Source organism: Austrofundulus limnaeus, unplaced genomic scaffold (assembly GCF_001266775.1).
Source record: "Austrofundulus limnaeus strain Quisiro unplaced genomic scaffold, Austrofundulus_limnaeus-1.0 Scaffold403, whole genome shotgun sequence".
NCBI lineage: Eukaryota > Metazoa > Chordata > Actinopteri > Cyprinodontiformes > Rivulidae > Austrofundulus > Austrofundulus limnaeus.
This window is the reverse complement of record NW_013952805.1, coordinates 161,598-181,878: the sequence shown is the minus strand read 5'-3', so window position 1 is coordinate 181,878 and position 20,281 is coordinate 161,598. Positions and strand designations below refer to the sequence as shown.

The window sequence follows — 20,281 nt, the reverse complement described above, 5'->3', positions numbered from 1 at the left end:
ATATATATGTATATATATATATGTATATAAACGATCAGAGAAATGTCGTAGTATGAGGGCCAAAATTAAGACTAGTGCACGACCAGCAGTTGCTACATCCTTGTAGCAGGAGGCTGTATCTATTCCTAAGACAGCCATTGAGCTGATTAATGATAGGCCTCTGTAACTTTTTTTGATTAATGAAAACTTTCTCAACAAAAATGGTTGACATACAAAACCTATAAGCAACACTCACTGACAGGTGTTCTTTAGACAGAATTTACTGTTCAACATGACGTCAAACAAAAATATTAAACATAAAACATATAACTGTGAAGCAGACAGTCACCTGAGTTAGCGGCTACGTTTGCCCTTGTCTATTGGTCGATGGTGGTGTTTTTCTCTTTTTAGGCAAATTATGAGAAAAGCCAGAACTATCAAGTTGGGGCATTTTAGAGAAAGTTTAGTTTATAGAGAAAGTTTTCTTTATTTTAAAGAGTTTGTGTCTAATAAAGTAGGTGAGCAGCCTAGACATGCTAGTCGCTAGCCTCTCCAATGCTAACGCAAATGAATAGTCTTCTTATTTGCCAGTGCCGGCCTATCAATAATCAGATCAATTGCTGGCTTAGGAGTAGATTTAGCCTCCTGCTACAAGGATATAGCAACTGCTGGTTGTGCAATAGTCTTAATTTTGGCCATCATACCACAAAAATTATGTTTTAACTATTCAACAAATCTATTTCACCCTTCTTTTGTTCCACCATTTCTTCCTTTAGATCTTCTGGTGTCCATTAAGAAACATTTTTGTTCCTGTGTTTCTTAACTGCTGGTTAGCCAAAGGTGCTCTGGAGAACATGATTGTAAGTATATTTTTAAATTCTTCATTTATTATGCTGAATATACTGAAACTGTAATCTGTGACACTAAATCAAACGTGTTTACATTAATTTAAAAAGAACATCTGTTGTTACAGACACTTTAACTTAATCGTTTGTTTCATTGTTCCATTGAATTTATTGTAATAATAAAGTTGCAACAGTAAAATGTTTCTTTTTAGCAAAGATTAAATCATTTGAGGTCCTGTTTTTTCTTCACTTTTTCTGCAAGCATTAAAAACTCTTCTGTGTTTGCAATATTCATTTCAAAACTGCAGACAGTACCTGTGTCTTTTTCTCCTGCAGTCATTTTTTTTATGTTTATAAAAATGTAGTTGTGTATTTTGTTGAAAAAGAAGCGGACATTCTTTGAGAAGATGTCATCTAAAAGGCAGCACACGTTTGTCTAAAATGTCAGCGCATTTATTTTCCATTACTGCTGCTGCCACCGTAGTGTAAATGACATTTTCTATGAGCACTGATACAATCGTTAACCTTCTCAGAGTCTGTTTTTTTAGACTTGTTGCTGAAAGCAATCTGTGTGGTGCTGAATGATTCGGACTCGGCGTACAACATTTATTTCTTTAAACAACAACAAAAAAAGTAATGTTTTTATTGATTTGCTTATTGACCATGTTTTTCTGTGATATTGTCCCTTTTAGAAATATAGATATCTCTTTTGAAGAGCATTGCTTTTAAATGATTAAATAATCTTACTGGACAAACTTTTATTTTTGCTACTAAAACCTAACCTTTCAGTTCTACTACTTTTGTGTTAAATCTTGATTACAATCACCTTTTAACATTTCAAACTGAACTTTAAAACTTCTTTAGTTAAATAAATTTAATGAAAACAAAACTTAAAGAAACGAGACAAAACATAAAATATCTAAGGTTCATGCTCTGCATTTCTGCAAATTTGATGCGACTGGACCTGCAGCAGCTGTTAGAAGCTGGTGAATAATGTTGGCTGTCATCATTCTGGACATTAACTCAGTTTAACTGAATAGAATTTAATTAAATTGGCTCATTTCCTTTTGTCTTTTTGTAAACACGTCTGAGTTGTGCTCAAAGCAGTGTGTTGATTTGAAGCAAGTTATTTTGTCTACACTGGTGGGACGTTGTTATAAGTAACACCGGGAGCTTAGATAAGTTGCCTTCTGTCTAATTAGTTGGCTTTTATCATGAGCACCACTGATTTATTCAGACGGACCCAAAGAACTGCCAGATTTTATTTTCTAATTATGTTTGAGCAGTAAGTACAATAAGTAAAATTTTATTTATAGAGCACCTTTTGAAATAAAAATCACAAAGTGCAAATTTAAACAAAAGCAGATTAAATAAATATTTTTAAGTTGGACTTTAAAGGAGGACGCATGGGGTGTCGTTTGTAAAGTTACAGTCAAAAATTACCACCAATATTTTTGTTTTATTTAGCCTTTTATAAGAAAAAAAAGAACAGATTTATTTTTCATAGTCAGTTTTTCACCATATGATTCATACATTTATAAATGTCATTGTTTACAAACTAAAAATTTAACTTACAAATTAAACATTTAGTTAACAAGCTAAATATTTAACTTGTGACTTAAATATTTAATTTTGAGCTAAATTAGCTTGTAACATATTATATTATGTTTTATGTTATATTATATACTATATTACCTAAATATTTAGGTGGCAACTTAAATATTTAGCTTGTTGACTAAATATTTAATTTGTAAGTTAAATATTTMGTTTATAACTGATGACATTTATAAATGTATGAATCATATGGTGAAAAACCGACTTTGAAAAAAAAATCTGTTTTTATTTTTCTTATAAAAGGCTAAATAAAACAAAAAATATTGGTGGTAATTTTTGACTGTGTAACTTTACAAATGGCACCCCATAAGGATGCTGCTGATCTAAGAGAAAGCTCCGACTCTTTTAGTTTTCAGTTTCAGCAGGTCTCGATCACAGGACCTGAAGGCCCTCATGAGAGTGTAAGGATGTAAAAGTAAAAGTCGAAACCAATAAATCGAGCTGCACTCGATAATGAAGTGGGAGCCAGTGAAGTTAGATTAGAAGTGGAGTTACATGATGCGTGTGATGATCAGGATTCAGATGAGGTCATGGTGGAGAGAGAGCTTTAAGCCAAAAGATGTAGTCGGCAGATGGTAGAACCGGGTCCAGCTGGGAAGAGGTGGCAGGCAGGACATGCTAACAAGCTGTGGCTACACTCATTAGCTGCTTCAGATTAACACGTTAACATAGGAGAAACTAAAATAAAAGAATTTGATTCTAATGTAGTAAAATACAGTCCATTCTATACTAATGTACGAGATAAAATATGTAGAGATAAAATAATCCAACCCAACTTTTTGATACTTATTTTACACAAGATTTTTCACCTCAGAACTAAATTAAAACACGTGAAAAAAAACCACAAATTTGACTTTTAAAAATGTTTTCATTAGAAATCCAGAACGAAGGGCTTCAATTCTCAGAGTTAGATCTGTCCTGAAAGCTTTTCCTCTGTCGCCAGAATGATTTCCATCGTGCCATCCAGAGGACCCACTCTGCCATGTTCAACCAAGTGTTCATCCTCATCTGCACCTTACTGTGTCTGGTTTTCACCGGGTGAGTCAACGTCTGCTGGTCAAACAGGAAGCTGTGTCCTGCTGCTTTCTGCAGCTGTGAGGACGTATACACTAGGGGTGTAAGAAAATATCGATACACAGAAATATCGCAATATTTCATTTCCCGATACTGTATCAAAATTCTAAAGCCCTGTATCGATTTTTGTTAAGGTTTAAAATGTCAACTTTCCTGCCAGCCGTTCATTTTTATGTTGTAGTTCCGCCTCTGACCACTAGTTGGCAGCAGTGAGCCAGTCTCACTGGTGCCAACCAGTGGTCAGAGGCTGAACTACAACATAAAAATGAACGGCTAGGTGGCAGTGAGCCAGCCATTTGGCTACTCAACCTCTTGAGGTAGAGGCTATTGTTAAGTATTGGGTGACCATATTGTAAATTGATATTAAAAACTAAAAGCTGCAAAAAAATATTTTCAAACTATTTATTCGCAAATTTAGTCTAATAATAGAAAACATGGATGAAATAAGAAAAATTAAACAAATAAAATAAAATACATACAAAGCAGAACACAGCTAAATGTATCAAAAGCATGTCTATGTAATATTAGAATTTTCTGAGACAATGAATTTTGGTTTTTCATTTTTTTCCTATTAAGGTTTTTATTTAATAGAATTTTTGGACAAAATAATCACAATATATCGCAATATATCGCCTTGCTTACAGTATCACAATATATCGGGATATATCGTATCATGAACCTTCTGTCATGATATGTATCGTATCGCCAAATTCTTGCCGATACACAGCCCTAGTATACACTGTGTCTCAGTTCATGGGATGCATCCTCATGAGTACGTGGCCACGTCCTTCCCAGTCCAGGTAGGCTGCATGAAACTGCTGTGAAATGAGACCGTCGACCCTTCACTTGACGTCGGCTTGGCGCGTGTTTGCGTGACCACACACTACCCCGTTTTCATGGTGATCGATTTCATATCAGACTCACAACACGTTGGGACATATATTTACGCGTCTTTTCCCTGGAAGAATAACTTCACAGTTAAAACGTTACACGTAAATAAAAAGAAAAGAATCATAATAATAATTTGGGTTTAGCTCCAGTAATCAGTATTTGTAGTTGTATTTTATTAATCTTATTGCAGCATAAATTTCATCAGCTAAGTTGATAAACTTACATCTAAAAACAAATTCTTCAGTCTGTGATGAATTTCCAAACTACGCCGACTTGGTAAAAAAATAAAAACTCCATCGTCTTCATTTCTCTGTTTAGTTTGCTGTCGGCGCGTTGAATCCTGGGATATCCTCGGGTGGTGAGGATGCTCTGATGCATCCTTGATTTTTCAGATTTTGTGAAGGAGCCTTTGAATTGGGCAGTATGCAGCCGACAAATGGGCACTCGTGAGGATGCAGCCCCTGAATAGAGACAGCCATAGTTGACTTTGGGCATTTTATTTGTTTCATCCTGTTTATTTTCAACTCTCATGTGGCTGAATTTATCTGTCAGGAATAATTTAGTCTAATCTATTTGCCATTTTGAATTAGATTGATTTTGCTCTCGACTCAGTTTTAATTCTTTTTTGTGTTGTTTTTCCTCCCGCAGGCAGAAATATTCAGCTGTGTTTCAGGCTATAACAGGCTAAATGATGTTATGTCAGATAGATTTTTACTGTAGATTCATCACTGAAAATGACTTTTTAAAAGTTTTCTGTCTTCATCAATCAGAAAAATATAGTATGGCTTGGGTGACTTTGGTTTGATGGACAAAGACTGTCTCATTTTTTAATTTATTATTGATTTTTAGACTAGAATAGAAGCAGCCTTTATTGTCCTGCGGAGGGGAAATTCTTTTATTATTGATTTTTGCATTTATTTATTGACATCAAAGGTGCTTCCTTTTAGGCCATGGCGCTGTGGTAGACTTCCTGAACCATAATCAGCACTCATCATTCCCCTTGTCTTTTCACATGGTCTCATTTAACAGCTTCCTTTTCTTGTGCCTTTAAGTTTCATTAAACCTTCGATCCATGTCAGAAATAAATAAATAAACTAGCTGGCACAATCACTGAGAGAGAACGGATGGAGCAATCAATGCTGTCACTTAAAATGAAAGTCTGAGGAGAAGCCTGCACTGTATTGATTTTGTTTTGTTGTGATCTTAGTTCAAATTGAATTCTGATATTCACTCCGGACCTGTCTGAATTGTAATTCTGAAGCACCTTGCTTCAGTAAGATAAGTGTTGTGTATTGACTGTTTACCTTAAGGACACTGGTCTGATGTAAATAAATCTTTTTTCTGCAGAGCTTGTGGGATTCAGCATCTAGAGAGAGCCGGGAGTAACTTGTCCTTGTTTGACTCGTTTTATTTCTGCATCGTCACTTTCTCCACCGTGGGCTACGGTGACGTCACCCCTAAGATCTGGCCCTCCCAGCTCCTGGTGGTCATTCTCATCTGCGTTGCTCTCGTAGTCCTCCCTCTGCAGGTACATGACGGCTCAAACCAGAAGGTCTTTGATGTTAGATAATACCATGAGATTTTCCTGCAGCCGATGAGAACTGACTGGTTTAAAATACAACAAGGTGATTGCCTCTCGAAGAGTTTGAACTGCAGGAGTTCATGAATCTAATTCAAAAATTTGACTCAAACGTTTAACTTCAGATATCCTGATTCTATCACTGCGAGTGAATCAGAAATAAAATCCTGCTTCTTGCAACTGATTTTGATTTATTATCACACCCTTTGTGTCTCAAGATCAAATCTGTCTTGACACATTTGTTTAATTTTTATCTTTTTTTTTATTTCACCCGTTAGTTTGAAGAGCTAGCGTACCTGTGGATGGAGAGCCAGAAGCTGGGAGGGAACTACAGCCGCCACCGGGCTCAGACTGAGAAACACGTGGTGTTGTGCGTCAGCTCGCTCAAGATCGACCTGCTGATGGACTTCCTCAACGAGTTCTACGCTCATCCGAGACTGCAGGTGCCGGGGATGTTCAAATGTTAAACAGGATGTTTTTTTTTTTTTTTAACTCTTTAGAAATAAAAGCTCGTATGAAGCCGAAGTGACAAACGTTAAATCCATCTGCCACGTTTGTTTTCCCGCAGGACTATTATGTGGTGATCCTGTGTCCAACAGAAATAGACATTCAGGTTCGTCGTATCCTCCAGATCCCACTGTGGTCTCAGAGGGTCATCTACCTGCAGGGGTCCGCCCTCAAAGACCAGGACCTGATGAGAGCCAAGTGAGAAAAAGCATGGCTTGGCTTCTCACATGTAGACACAAATACCGTATTTATTCAAGTATAATACGTAAAATTAAGTCCATAAAATCATCCATAAAGTTGGGGGGTAGTACAGTACTCGGATAAATATTTTTACTTATGTATTTTAACTGAAATATTGGCAATATGCCTGAGTCCGGAAATGAGAGCGTTGTAAAAAGCAGTTGAAACGAGCTTACCTCTGACACTCCTCCGTGCTTCAGAGCGAGATAATAACAGATCCAGGTGACATGATGTGAAAAAAAGAAAAAAGTATTCCTGCACCTTAATAATGATAACAAACTAATGACATTAGCGTGTGACTGGGCCGCTGCTGGAACAACAACAAACACGTTTGTCTGTAATGGCAAAACATTTCCCCACCAGAGGGAGCGCTCGCGAGTAGGAAATAATCTGCTTTTCCCCCACAAGATGGCCCAAATCTCATGTGAAGTCTCTGACTTTTGTGTTGGCGCCTCCTGGTGGACTATGTGTAAAATGCCAGAATTCATATGATGCTGCTACAGCTGATATATATTTGTTGTCAAAATACCTTTTAGTACATATGTTGTTAAAATAAAAGAACAGTCCAATGATCATTTTACTGATATGTATAAAGACTGCAAAGGCTGAAAAATCTTGAAGTCTATATGAAATTGGAGGTAGTTTGAGGATTAAATTTTTTATGCTTTTTAAGCTCAAAAAATGGGGGATCGTATTATACATGAGATCGTATTATACATGAATAAATACGATAAATCAAAATGCACGTTTTATTTTGAAAGGTTTCTGTCTTGTGCATGTTCTGTTCATTTTGTTACATTCAGAGTTGCTCTAAGATACAGTTTTAGGACGTATCAGTTAAAAGTTGCCCTGGTTTTCCCTTGCTGTAATGAGATTTTACTCTAAGCTGAACATAAACTACATACATAAACAGGAGTAGAAATAGTTTTACATCACACAGGGTTTAGTTTGACCTGCATATGCTCACTTATTTTATAATGAAGTTGTTGCCGTAATGTTTAATTCAAATATGTACATTTTTTACTGCTTATGAGGTAAAACTACTTCTCAGTAGCAGCCACGTTCTAATCCAGGACTCCCTTTTTTCTAAAGGTTTGACTTAAAAGGTGCATGATGAAGGATTTTAAGAACTTGTTCCACTCTATTTTCATAAATTTGGGAATTATATTACAAAAACTTTTCTTTCTACAGCTTCTGCAGTTTAACACCTGACTAACAGCAGATTTGATTAGATTTTTTTTACTCAAGTTCAAGGATAGTGAAGTCTGAGAACAATAGTGCTCATCTACATTATACCCCGCATAGATTTGATTTCATTATAAATTTGGCAGAATTTGCCTCCTCGTTGCCTCCCGCCCTGACAACATCCTGGTTTGCCTGTCTTCATTTCCTTTAGGATGGACGATGCCGAGGCGTGCTTCATCCTGAGCAGCAGGAACGAAGTGGACCGAACTGCTGCTGTAAGTTAAAAATAAATTAGTCAAACATGTGAAGATGCTGTTTCTAGTTTTGTTCAGGATTCTGCTTCCTTTCCATTTTTTTCCACATTTTTATTTTATGATTAATTTAATTTTCTGTTTTTATTTATTGTGTGTTATTGTATTTTTATTCTTGTATCATACTGCTTTTTAACATCATGGCCAGGCGACTACAGATGGAAAATAGCCATTTGGCTAATTCTGGCTTTTTTAACCTATGAAATGTCATATGTTTTATTAAATTGCACTGTCCCCTTTTAAATAAATAAATTAATTAAATAAATAAAAATAAAAAATAGGAGATATGTAAATGTCATCATCATGCTGAGACCTGAAACTTGTGTATAATGAAGCTGTTTTACTTCCTGCAGGACCACCAGACCATTCTGAGGGCGTGGGCCGCGAAGGACTTCGCTCCAAACTGCCCGCTCTACGTCCAGATCCTCAAACCGGAAAATAAATTTCACGTAAAGTTTGCCGGTGAGCGTCAACAGATTGAGGAATAGAAAGGTTTTGTTTGTTAGATTCAGAATTATTCTGATGGTTTTGTCTGAACAGATCATGTCGTGTGTGAGGAGGAGTTCAAGTACGCGATGTTGGCTCTGAACTGCGTGTGTCCCGCCACGTCCACTTTAGTGACTCTGCTGGTCCACACCTCCAGAGGACAGTGAGTTCACACAACTACCACCTGTTTGTGGTGGTCACACTTTTACCACCCTAAATTATTAAATCTAGATGACATTTTAAAGTATTTTGTATTTAATTAGCTTAATTTGTGCATCTGTTTTCAGTAAAACCCAGATTTTATTTTTACGTAGTTTTACATCAGATCAGCATGTGGCATTTGAAAAGCTGTATTTTGTTCCCTCTACAAGTTAATTAAATATTCACTAATTAAAAATGCTCAGCTTGAGCTCGGCACAAACAGTGGAAAATTTCAAATCTGACACATCTAACATCCAGCAGGTTTGCTTTTTGAACAGATGAAATAAATAAACACGTAAACTTGCTGATTTAGACAGTTTTGGAGGAGCTGGCTGCTGGACGTTTGTCGTCTGACTCAACGCTAGAGGAGTGTTTTCATGTTTGTTGGACAAACTCTGTAAAACAGAGCGCATCTTCGAAAATGATCCCATATAGATCTTTATAAACATCTCAAACTTTTATTTTCTCTATATTTTTTTAAATTTAATAAATCTTTTCCCGTGTAAAATATTAGTAATGTCAGCGACGACATGCATTCACAGATTTATTTTCCGGTCATTTTTCTAAATGATTTTATGATTAACAGGATGTTAAACTTTTGAAATCTAAATCCGTCTGTCCGTCCGTTTTCTGCCACTTATCTGGGATCTGGTCTCGGGGGCAGCACCCTAAGCAGAGAGACCCAGACTTCCCTCTCCCCAGTCACTTGGACCAGCTCCTCTGGGGGAACTCCAGTGTGTTCCCAGACCAGCTGAGAAACATAGTCCCTCCAGCGTGTCCTGGGTCTTCCTCTGGGCCTTCTTCCAGTGGGACATGCCCGGAACACCTCACCAGGGAGGCATCCAGGAAGCATCCTAACCAGATGAACCACCTCAACTGGCTCCTCTCGACGTGGAGGAGCAGCGGCTCTACTCTGAGTCCCTCCCAGATGTCTGAGCTTCTCACCCTATCTCTAAGGGAGAGCCCAGACACCCTGCGGAGGAAACTCATTTCGGCTGCTTGTATCCACAATCTTGTTCTTTCAGTCACTACCCAAAGCTCATGACAATAGATGAGGGTAGGAACGTAGACCGACCGGTAAACCGAGAGCTTCACCTTCTGGCACAGCTCTCTCTTCACCACAACAGACCGGTAAAGCGCCCTCATCACTGCAGATGCGGCACCAATCCGCCTGTCAATCTCCCGCTCCATTCTTCCCTCATTCCTGAACAAGACCCCAAGATACTTAAATTCCTCCACTTGGGGCAGGACCTCCTCCCCGACCCGGAGGCAGCACGCTACTGGTTTCTGGCTCAAGATCATGGTCTTGGATTTGGAGGCACTGATCCTCATCCCGGCCGCTTCACACTCGGCTGTGAACCGCTCCAGTGAGAGCTGGAGATCACAATCTGATGAAGCCAATAGGACCACATCATCCGCAAAAAGTAGAGATGTGATCCTAAGGTCACCAAAAAGGACCCCCTCAACACCTTGACTTCTAGAAATTCTGTCCATAAAAGTTATGAACAGAACTGGTGACAAAGGACAACCTTGGCAGAGTCCAACTCTCACCGGAAATGAGTCCAACTTACCACTGGCAATGTGGACCAAGCTCTGGCACCGGTCATACAGGGACCTAACAGCCCGTATCAATGGGCCTGGTACCCCATACTCCCGGAGTACCCCCCACAGGAGTCCCTGAGGGACATGGTCAAACGCCTTCTCCAAGTCCACAAAACACATTTAGACTGGTTGGGCAAACTCCCATGCACCCTCCAAGACCCTGCTAAGGGTGTAGAGCTGGCCCGCTGTTCCACGACCAGGACGAAAACCACACTGCTCTTCCTGAATCCAAGATTCGACTATCTGACGGACCCTCCTCTCCAGGACTCCTGAATAGACCTTACCAGGGAGGCTCAGAAGTGTGATTCCCCTATAGTTGGAACACACTCTGCGGTCCCCCTTTTTAAATAGGGGGACCACCATTGCGGTCTGCCAATCCAGGAGAACTGCCCCCGATGTCCACGTGATATTGTAGAGTCGCGTCAACCAATGCAACCCCACAACATCCAGAGCCTTAAGGAACTCCGGGCGTATCTCATCCACCCCCGGTGCCTTGCCACCAAGGAGTTTTTTAACCACCTCAGTGGCCTCAGCACCAGAGATTGGAGAGTCCGACCCAGGGTCCCCACGCTTCCTCATGGGAAAACGTGTCAGTAGGATTGAGGAGGTCTTCGAAGTATTCCGCCCACCGACCCACAACGTCCCAAGTTGAGGTCAGCATTGCACCATCCCCACCATAAATAGTGTTGGTGGTGAACCACTTTCCCCCCGAGATGCCAGATGGTGGACCAGAATCGCCTCGAAGCCGTACGGAAGTCGTTTTCCATGGCCTCTCCGAACTCCTCCCACGCCCAAGTTTTTGCCTCAAATCCTTTTCCAATAAGTATTTTTATTTTTATTTTAAGCCAGTTTTCTAAATTTTTTGGTGTTTATGTGGTACTCTAAAACAAATAGCTGCCTTTGTTGTGGCCCTGTCCTCCTCTCACATATTCATTTAAACAAATTCAACTTCACTTGGTTGTTAGATCAAATATAATTAGTTGTTTTTTTTTTCAGCAAGAAAGGCACTCAGAGTGTTCCTGCCAGGCTGAGTAATGTTCTGTCACTGAACTCTGCTCTGAACATCACGCTGTTTCTCCTCAGGCCATAAATCTGCCAGTGTTTTCTTCGTTCTGCTCAACTTCTCAGCACTAAGCCATTTTTGTTATTATAGAAGCTCACACTTGCTTCTGGCTTTGAATGCAACAGAAATTTTAAATAGACATTTCCGAAGCAGGTGTTTGTTTTGACCAACATATTTTTTTTTCTAAATACAATGATCTCAAAGCTTCTTCTGATGTGTATGAAAGAGGATTAGGGCCGCTGGGGGGGAAAAAAGATTCTGATTTTAATCTGAGAATTCTGAGAATAAAGTCAGAATAATTCTGACTGTTTTCTAAATCTAAGAAAAAAGTTATCTGATTCTCAGATTAAAGTCAGAATTCTGTCTTCTCAGAATTCTGACTTTATTTCAGATTAAAGTCAGAATTTTTTCATCAATGAAACTTACAGCCATAACTGAAATATAAAGGAGATGATCTAAAGAGTTGTTATTTTCTACTAGTTACAGTACAAACAAGAAGTCTGACATATTTTGACTGTTTCAGGGAAGGGCAGCTGTCACCAGAGCAGTGGCAGAAGATGTACGGGCGCTGCTCTGGAAATGAGGTCTACCACATCCGTTTATGTGACAGCAAGTTTTTTGGGGAGTATGACGGAAAGAGCTTCACTTACGCCTCCTTCCACGCCCACAAGAAGTTAGTAAATCCTCTGCTGGTTTAGCCTTTCAAGCTTGAATCTTATGAAAGCAGTCAGTAATGTCCGAGGTGTGTTTTTAAACTCTCCTGCAGGTATGGAGTGTGTCTGATTGGCGTGAAGAGCGAGGACAACAAGAGCATCCTCCTGAACCCCGGGCCGCGCCACATCATGGCCGCTAACGACACCTGCTACTACATCAACATCACCAAGGAGGAAAACTCAGCCTTCATCTTCAAAGAGGAGGAGAAACACAGCAAGGGTCTGCCTGTGACCGGCCTCTACGACGCCCCCTCCAGGCTGCCGGTGCACAGCATCATCGCCAGCATGGGTAAGAGCAGAGGTGAAGGAGCAGGTTAACGTTAGAAATAAACAGAGGGAGGTGACCTCAGCTTCTCCTGGTGTTGGTGGCTGAGATGGTTTGCATGTCAGAACAGAAAATGGATGCTTTAATTCCATGTTGTACATTTTTGAATAGCGGCTGCCTGGATGATGCTTTCGCTGACTAATGCATGATTTTTTTTCCTGATGTGCTTTTTGTTTACTTTGTTGGCTGACATTTTGTAATGTGCTTGTTTTTTTGTTTGTTTGTTTTCGTTTTGTTTTGTATCCGTAAAAGTTGATCAGGCCACTTCATTTGGTAAGTTTATGCAAGATTCATCTTTTCTTTTCTTTCTTTTATTATTTTTTACATTACACAAGTTTCACAGCACACAGTTTCTGTTGTGTTTCACTATGATAAAGTATTAGAGCCACTCAGGTAAAGGTTTGGAGATTAAAATATGAATCCCAACATTAAAGTGCATTTTTTTCTTACAAGTTTTAACACAGAGGACATAAAGCCCACCATGCTCCTAAACTCCACTATATCTATTATTATTATTATTATTATTCTTCTTCTTCTTCTTCTTATTATTATTATTATTATTATTATTATTATTATTATTATTATTATTATTATTATTATTGTTATTATTATTATTGTTATTGTATTTCAGGATTATGGGTGCACTTTTACTACAAAAAGCATGCAATACTTGCAAACCCTCTTTCAGTCCTTCACAATAAGAGTTTTATTATGAAAGACTGAAACAGGTTCTCTAAGTTCTGCTGCAGGGGGAGCAACAAACTACACCTCAGACTGATTCAACTGAAAAATTACACATTGTTTTATAGTTAACACAGTAAAATTATGCACAATAATACTAACCAGGTAAGTGAATAAATACAACAAATGCAGTTCAGGTGCACCATTGGTTGAAGTCTTGACAACTTTTTTCTCCTCAACATTGCAGTTTTTTCCGTCAATAAAACCTGAACTTGAATCCTGAAATTCACACTTTAATGTCAAAACAAACAAAATACTTTCCTCCTTATTCCTTTTTTCCTGAGTTTCTCTAATAATTTGTCGTGTTTCACATTTATTGGATGTTTTTTTAACATGTTGAATATTAACAGGAAATATGTACGTATATGTTGGGTCATGTATTTGTTCTACCTAATAGATGCATTGTAGTGTTATTGTGCATCATATGTAGTATGATGTACAGTAAAATGTATTTATTGGTGGATACATTATGACCGTTTGCATGCTGTTCATTGAGCTCTTTCTGGAAAGCGATACATTTTCTCCTCAGGATGAAGTATGTGTGTCAGAATTAATGAATTTAAATAATAAACAAGTTAAAAGTGAACAGCCCCACTAAGGTAGAAATAGTCACTGACTCTCATTGTAGTATTTATATGCAAATGACCCTCCAATTATTATGCAATTTGAAATATATTCAGAAGCACCACGGCTGCTTCGCTGCTGATAAAATGGACTCGTGTCACTTTCAGGCACCGTAGCTATAGACCTGCAGCACTCCGACCCTCCTGAGGAAAGTGGAAAACTGACCTTACCCACGGAGAACGGCGCCGGGAGCCGCAGGCCGAGCATCGCGCCCGTCCTGGAAATCGCTGACTCCTCCGCCATTTTGCCCTGCGACCTCCTCAGCGACCAATCAGAGGACGAGACCAACCAGTCCGACGAGGAAGGCTCCGTGGGGTCCGAGTAAGTCACACAAACGTGTTTAAAATGCATGAAAAGGAAAGTTTTTGTAGATTGAGAGATGGATGGGTTTGGAATAAGTGTGTAATCAGTGTGTCATCAGGTGCAAACAGGCTGTAAGAAGAGATACTGCATTTCCTGTGAAAATGTTAGTGTGCATGCTTAGTGCTAAAAACTTTGGCTGAAAGAAACATAAAAAGCTTGAATTAGCAGAAAGAAACTTCAAGAAAGATAAAAGTAAACATAAGCAGAAAGTAGCAAAATTATATCTGAAATATCAGGAAAAGGAAATTGGTAAATAAGCAGCTGAAACATGCTAAACAAGGCTAATAGTAGCAAAAATTAGCAAAGAAAAACTAACAGTAACAGAGGCAAGTTGAAATTACCACAAAGATGATGGAAGGAGTGTAAAAAAGTCAAATCAGCAGAAAGAAAAGACATTCAAAGAAGTGGCAATTTGCTGTAAAAGAGCAAAAACAGAAAGCAGCTGAAATTAGCAGAATGCAACTGAAAGAAGTAAATAAAACTTAAATTAGTTAAGATACAAAAAAGAGCATAAAGTGAAAATGATCAGAAAAATAGTAAGAAAAAGCAGAAATATAGCTGAAATAGCAGAAAATGGCTAAAATTAGCTGCTAAAGCGTGCAGAAACATGTTGAATGTAGCACACAGACAAGTGTTTGTGATGTACAAAATGTCAAATAAGCTGAAAATAAAGGATAACAGTACAAAAAAGTGACAATATTTTAGCTAAAATGTAACTAAAATGCTTAAATTAACACAAAGAAGCAGAAGCAGCACGTTTGCTGATTTCAGCAGAAAGAAACTAAAATGGCCACCACAATGTCAATTTCTTGAAAAAATAATTTTAGACATTAACAGCTGAACAGTAATTAAAATTGCAGCAAAGAGCTGAAATGATCAGAAAGCAAGTGAAAGAAGCACAACAAATTTTTAGGAGTTTTAGATGAAATGGCAGGAAAAAAAGCTAAAATTAGCACTAGGCATTTAAAAAGAGCCAAACCAGAACAAAATGCATAAAGTAAAGATTTATAATCATTTTTGAAGGATTTTAAGAATATTGAAAACAGCTTCCTTCATTTTCAATGGGGAAAATGTGTCCAAAAATGTAAAACAGCTTAAAAAAAGGGTATAAATAACTGAAATACCAACAGTCATTGCCAGAATGTCCTGAAGGGGCTGAACATTATGATAAATGAATTGCTGAATTAGGACAAAAATTGTGGAAAAAGATAGATGCTGAAAAACATACGGAAGAAAAAAAAATCTCAACAGTGTGAATGCTTGTGAAGCGTTCACTCTATTGATGCCACAACAGGCAGGTTTATGCTCACATATCTCTAAAATCAACACACGGATCTTGAAGGATTTGTAACAAGTTCAGGTGAACTTACTTGTACTGAGGAATCAAGTTCCAGAGGAGACTCAGTTAGACTGACCCTGACATCAGTGAGCTCCTCACTGTTGGACAGAACACGATCCTCTGAGCCTCTGCAGAAACAGAGGCCCAGAGCTGCTGCTCAAGTAGTGTTTTTTTAAGTTATAAAACGTGTTAAAAAGTAACTGGAGAGAACATTGAGTGAATCTCAAGGTCCCACAGCGCCCCCATGTGGTGACAGATCAGCAGCAGCAACAAATCAGATGGAATCTCTTATTGGTAAAATAGAGGGCAATAGATTAGGCTGACTGCAGCTGGTATATTACAAACAAAAGGACATAAATCAAGCTGATGTTTTACTGCAAATTAAAACAAGACAAGAAGAAAACAACAGACTTCCTCCTTTAGGCGGAAGAACAGCAGTAATGTGAGCAAAGCTGCGGCAGAATTTAATGAGCTCAACTCTGTTATAAGAGCAGTGATTCATTAGGATAATTAATATAATACAGTAATTACAAAGGTAAGAAGCAGGGTTTATTGATGTTCATGTCCACGTGTTTACAAACTGTGCATTAAAGTTACAAAGTCAGGTAGACCAGGATTTTAAAATGAATCATAAAAAATCCTGAGCACTAACTTCTACTTTTAATCCCCTCATGCTCAAAGTAAATCTGATATTTGCTTTATGTTTAAGTGTAGTTTTTAACCCAGTTTATCATCACCTTTATGCATCAACGTTTTAGTAAATTTCTCTTTTTTTTCACTGCAGTTTTGTGAAGGGCTACCCTCCAAACTCGCCCTACATTGGCAGCTCCCCAACTCTTTGCCACCTCCTCCCGCAGAAAGCTCCGTTCTGCTGCCTTCGCCTGGACAAGGTGCCGCCGTCGCCGCACACCGACACATCTCTGTGAAATTTGCACACGTGCTTTTTGGATTCTGATCATTTTGAAGCAAAGTTCTGATTTGTCCTTTCACAAGAACAGCATCAAGCCTGGCTGACTTCTGGTTGAACTCTTCTCTGCCCAGGGCTGCACACACAACAGCTTTGAGGACGCTAAAGCGTACGGCTTCAAAAATAAGCTGATTATCGTGTCTGCAGAGACGGCAGGAAATGGCCTCTACAACTTCATAGTCCCTCTGCGAGCTTATTATCGTCCCAGAAAGGAGCTCAACCCCATAGTGCTGCTACTGGACTACCCGTAAGACCCTCCCTGATGCATCCCTGGCTTTACTTTTACACTGAAAATGTTCTAATCACATTAAGAACTAAAGGCTACCCCGCAGAGTGTAAGCCTGAAACATTTACCACAATAAAGACGTGCTAATTTGTAGCTACTTCAGAATGAGTTTAAAAACACAGAGGGCTTTGCTTCTGTGTTTTAATGATGCAGGAGTGGAAAGATGTTTTTTAATGTACTTGCATTCATTATTTAAGTCATTTGAGAGCTTTAAGTCCATAAAATGTTTTATTATGTGCAGATTTTTATTGTGTGGCTGCAGCAGGGTGTTTTTCTTAAACAATAGATAAAAGTTTATAATAGATGCAGCAAAAATACAAATACCAGGCTTACTAAAAATCTAAAATCCGGAATTTGTAAAGAAAGGAACATGTTTTGTTTAAATGTTTCAACATTTACATTGCAGTGGTTCTGCTTCATCTTGTACCTAAACTCTGTTTTAAACAGAAATAAGAAGCCAGGAAATCTCCAGCTAAGTGACACTCAGGAGTTTCCATGGCAGCCATTTTTTTTTCTTCTCAAAACTTCCCATTTCATTGCAGGATTAAATATTGATTTCCCTCTCATTCAAGGAGAAATTCAAACAAATTCCCCCAGCCCTCATCAGCTGCGAGCACGTTTCAGGAAATGACTGAAATCGGTCTCTGGGGTTCTGCAGAAATAATTAGCGTTTGATGTTCCTGTTTCTTGTTTGTTTGTTTTTCTTGCAGACCAGACAACCACTTTTTAGAGGCCATTTGCTGCTTTCCTATGGTTTACTTCATGGCTGGAACCATTGATAAGTCAGTATTAAAAACATTATTAATTTCTCATAAATCAATGAATCCTCAAATTTTACATTTAATGTTTCAAGTTTTCGATCTTCTTCAATCAGCTTCAGCTTTTATAAAGAAATAAACATTTTGAATAAAAGGCTCTAATTAGATAATTAATAAGCATGGAACCAGAATGTCATTTTACAATATAATTGTTTTGTAAATGGACAAAGTAACCATTTCAAGGTGATAAATTTGTATTGAATTTACTGAAATGTGTGAGGAATAACCATACCAGTTAAAAATAGATTCATAAATCAAAACATTCAATTAATGTTGATTGTTTAAGTTAATTTGTGCAGACAAGGCTAGATAAAGTAAATTAGATAATATATATATTTTTTTACTTGACCAGCTTGGACAACCTGCTCCAGTGTGGTATCATCTACGCTGACAACCTGGTGGTTGTGGACAAGGAGAGCACCATGAGTGCTGAGGAAGACTACATGGCAGACGCCAAAACCATCGTCAACGTCCAGACCATGTTCAGGTATAACCGGACCATCATGTTCTGGTTCAAGTGCGGCAGATTCACTAAATAAACCTGTTCGTTTTCATTATTTATTACTTTTTATTCAGATCTATGCATCGTAGATCCTTTTAAAGGGATCCCCGATTTGTTGTAACATTAGACTTTATTTGATAAACATTTATTTAAACTGTAAAATAAAGACTGTAAAAATACTGTAGGATGTTCAGTTTTGATCATTTTTAAACTAAAAGTTTAAAAATATATTACACGGACGGAGCCATTTTATTTACACGCAAAGCATTCTGGGTAAATGATGATGTCAAGTAGGTCATCAGTGCGAGGCTGCTAGCGAGCTATATCCACCCTGAAGGTTAATCTTAGACAATATCTGATGATCGACTCTTTTAAATGAAACCAGAGAGCGTTGACAGAGAGGAGAAGGTAGAAATGACTCAGCCTGGAACTGAAAATATGGATGGAGGACCTCAGTTTAGCTTGTTTGTTGCGATAGCACCGAGCTAATACATATAAGGCAATATAGCGTCGGGGCTAACACTAAAGCTAACAGGCTAAGCTGAGGTTCTTCTTCCATGAAGCAGCTCTGTTGTCCTCCATCCATATTTTCAGTTCCAGGCTGAGTCATTTCTACCTTCTCCTCTCTGTCAACGCTCTCTGGTTTCATTTAAAAGAGTCGATCATCAGAAATTGTCCAAGATTAATCTTCAGGGTGGATATAGCTCGCTAGCAGCCTCGCACCGATGACCTAGTTGACATGATCATTTACCCAGAATGCTTTGCGTGTAAATAAAATGGCTCCGTCCGTGTTAAAATATATTTTAAAAAATTWMMWAAMCTAAACAGCCTACAGTATTTTACAGTCTTTATTTTACAGTTAAAATAAATGTTTATTAAATAAAGTCTAATGTTACAACTAATCAGGCATCTCTTCAAAGACAAACTTCAGTAACAAAAGTTGGGAAAGTTATCCTTTCTGCAGCAAACAGAATTAAAAACATTCGTCACACTGAGTCTTCTTCCTGGCACGAAACATTTAATCTCTCCACAAAACATTCCTGTCTCATTTCCTCCTCCTCCTCCTCCTCCTCCTCCTCGCTCAGATTATTCCCCAGCCTCAGCATCATCACGGAGCTCACGCACCCGTCCAACATGAGGTTCATGCAGTTCAGAGCCAAGGACTGCTACTCTCTGGCTCTGTCCAAACTGGAGAAGGTGAGTTCAAGTCACAGACTTTCAGATTCAATCAGATCATTTCCATTTTTTTCTGTCTAAAGATGAAAGGATTGGAGAGATGCTGAAAAATAGGCGTCTTTATCAGTTCTGCAGGGTAGCAGAGAAGGATTTTGTTTCTCACATGTGTTTTTTCCCCCCGCATTTGTTTCCAGATAGAGCGAGATAAGGGCTCCAACCTGGCCTTCATGTTCCGGCTGCCGTTTGCTGCCGGCAGGGTGTTCAGCATCAGCATGCTCGACACGCTGCTTTACCAGGTGGGAGAACAAACCTCAGGGGTTGAACTCTGGTTCATTATTTTTAAAAAAAGGTCAAGGTAATTATACATGTAAGGCTCGGTGTCCTCAAAGAAGTCATGTGTTTCAGCTGGTTAATTAGCTTGTTTTTATCATCAGTATTCTCTCTTTTTAAAGAAAGATGTACTTTAATCCAGGGAATAAGACTGTGGAATGTTCTGGAGGATGATGTTAAAAGTGTCAGAACTATGTACATATTTAAGAGAAAGATAAAAGCTAGTTTTTTGAAGATATAGGGGAAAGTATAATGTGAATCTATATGAATTGTTGTTTGAGTTGATGTTTTTATTTAGTATTTTTAAATTATTTTTTGTTTGAATATATTCTGGGGATAAAAGGGGCAGACATAAGATTTATTCTTCTTCTGCTACCTTTCATTTTATTTTGATTTTTGATTTGTGTAATGTATTTTCTTTGTTTTGTATTGTATATAGTTATTTTGTTTTTAATGAAATGAATAAAGTATCAATCAATCAATCAATCAATCAATCAATCAATCAATCAATCAATCAATC

At 38.2% G+C, this 20,281-nt stretch overlaps 1 protein-coding gene across 1 annotated transcript in view; it reads left to right on the top strand.

Moving 5' to 3' along the window:
- Positions 1-20,281, top strand: part of kcnt1b (potassium sodium-activated channel subfamily T member 1b) — a gene marked incomplete in the record, with an annotated part of 77,127 nt that overhangs the window by 48,877 nt on the left and 7,969 nt on the right. The window contains 18 exon segments of the mRNA XM_014024014.1: positions 756-839; positions 3,382-3,476; positions 5,751-5,931; positions 6,261-6,425; positions 6,551-6,687; positions 8,126-8,189; positions 8,579-8,687; positions 8,766-8,874; positions 12,101-12,250; positions 12,344-12,579; positions 12,868-12,888; positions 14,088-14,301; positions 16,467-16,572; positions 16,724-16,896; positions 17,646-17,717; positions 18,106-18,240; positions 19,341-19,452; positions 19,626-19,727. Coding sequence (XP_013879468.1) covers positions 756-839; positions 3,382-3,476; positions 5,751-5,931; positions 6,261-6,425; positions 6,551-6,687; positions 8,126-8,189; positions 8,579-8,687; positions 8,766-8,874; positions 12,101-12,250; positions 12,344-12,579; positions 12,868-12,888; positions 14,088-14,301; positions 16,467-16,572; positions 16,724-16,896; positions 17,646-17,717; positions 18,106-18,240; positions 19,341-19,452; positions 19,626-19,727 — 2,265 coding nt within the window.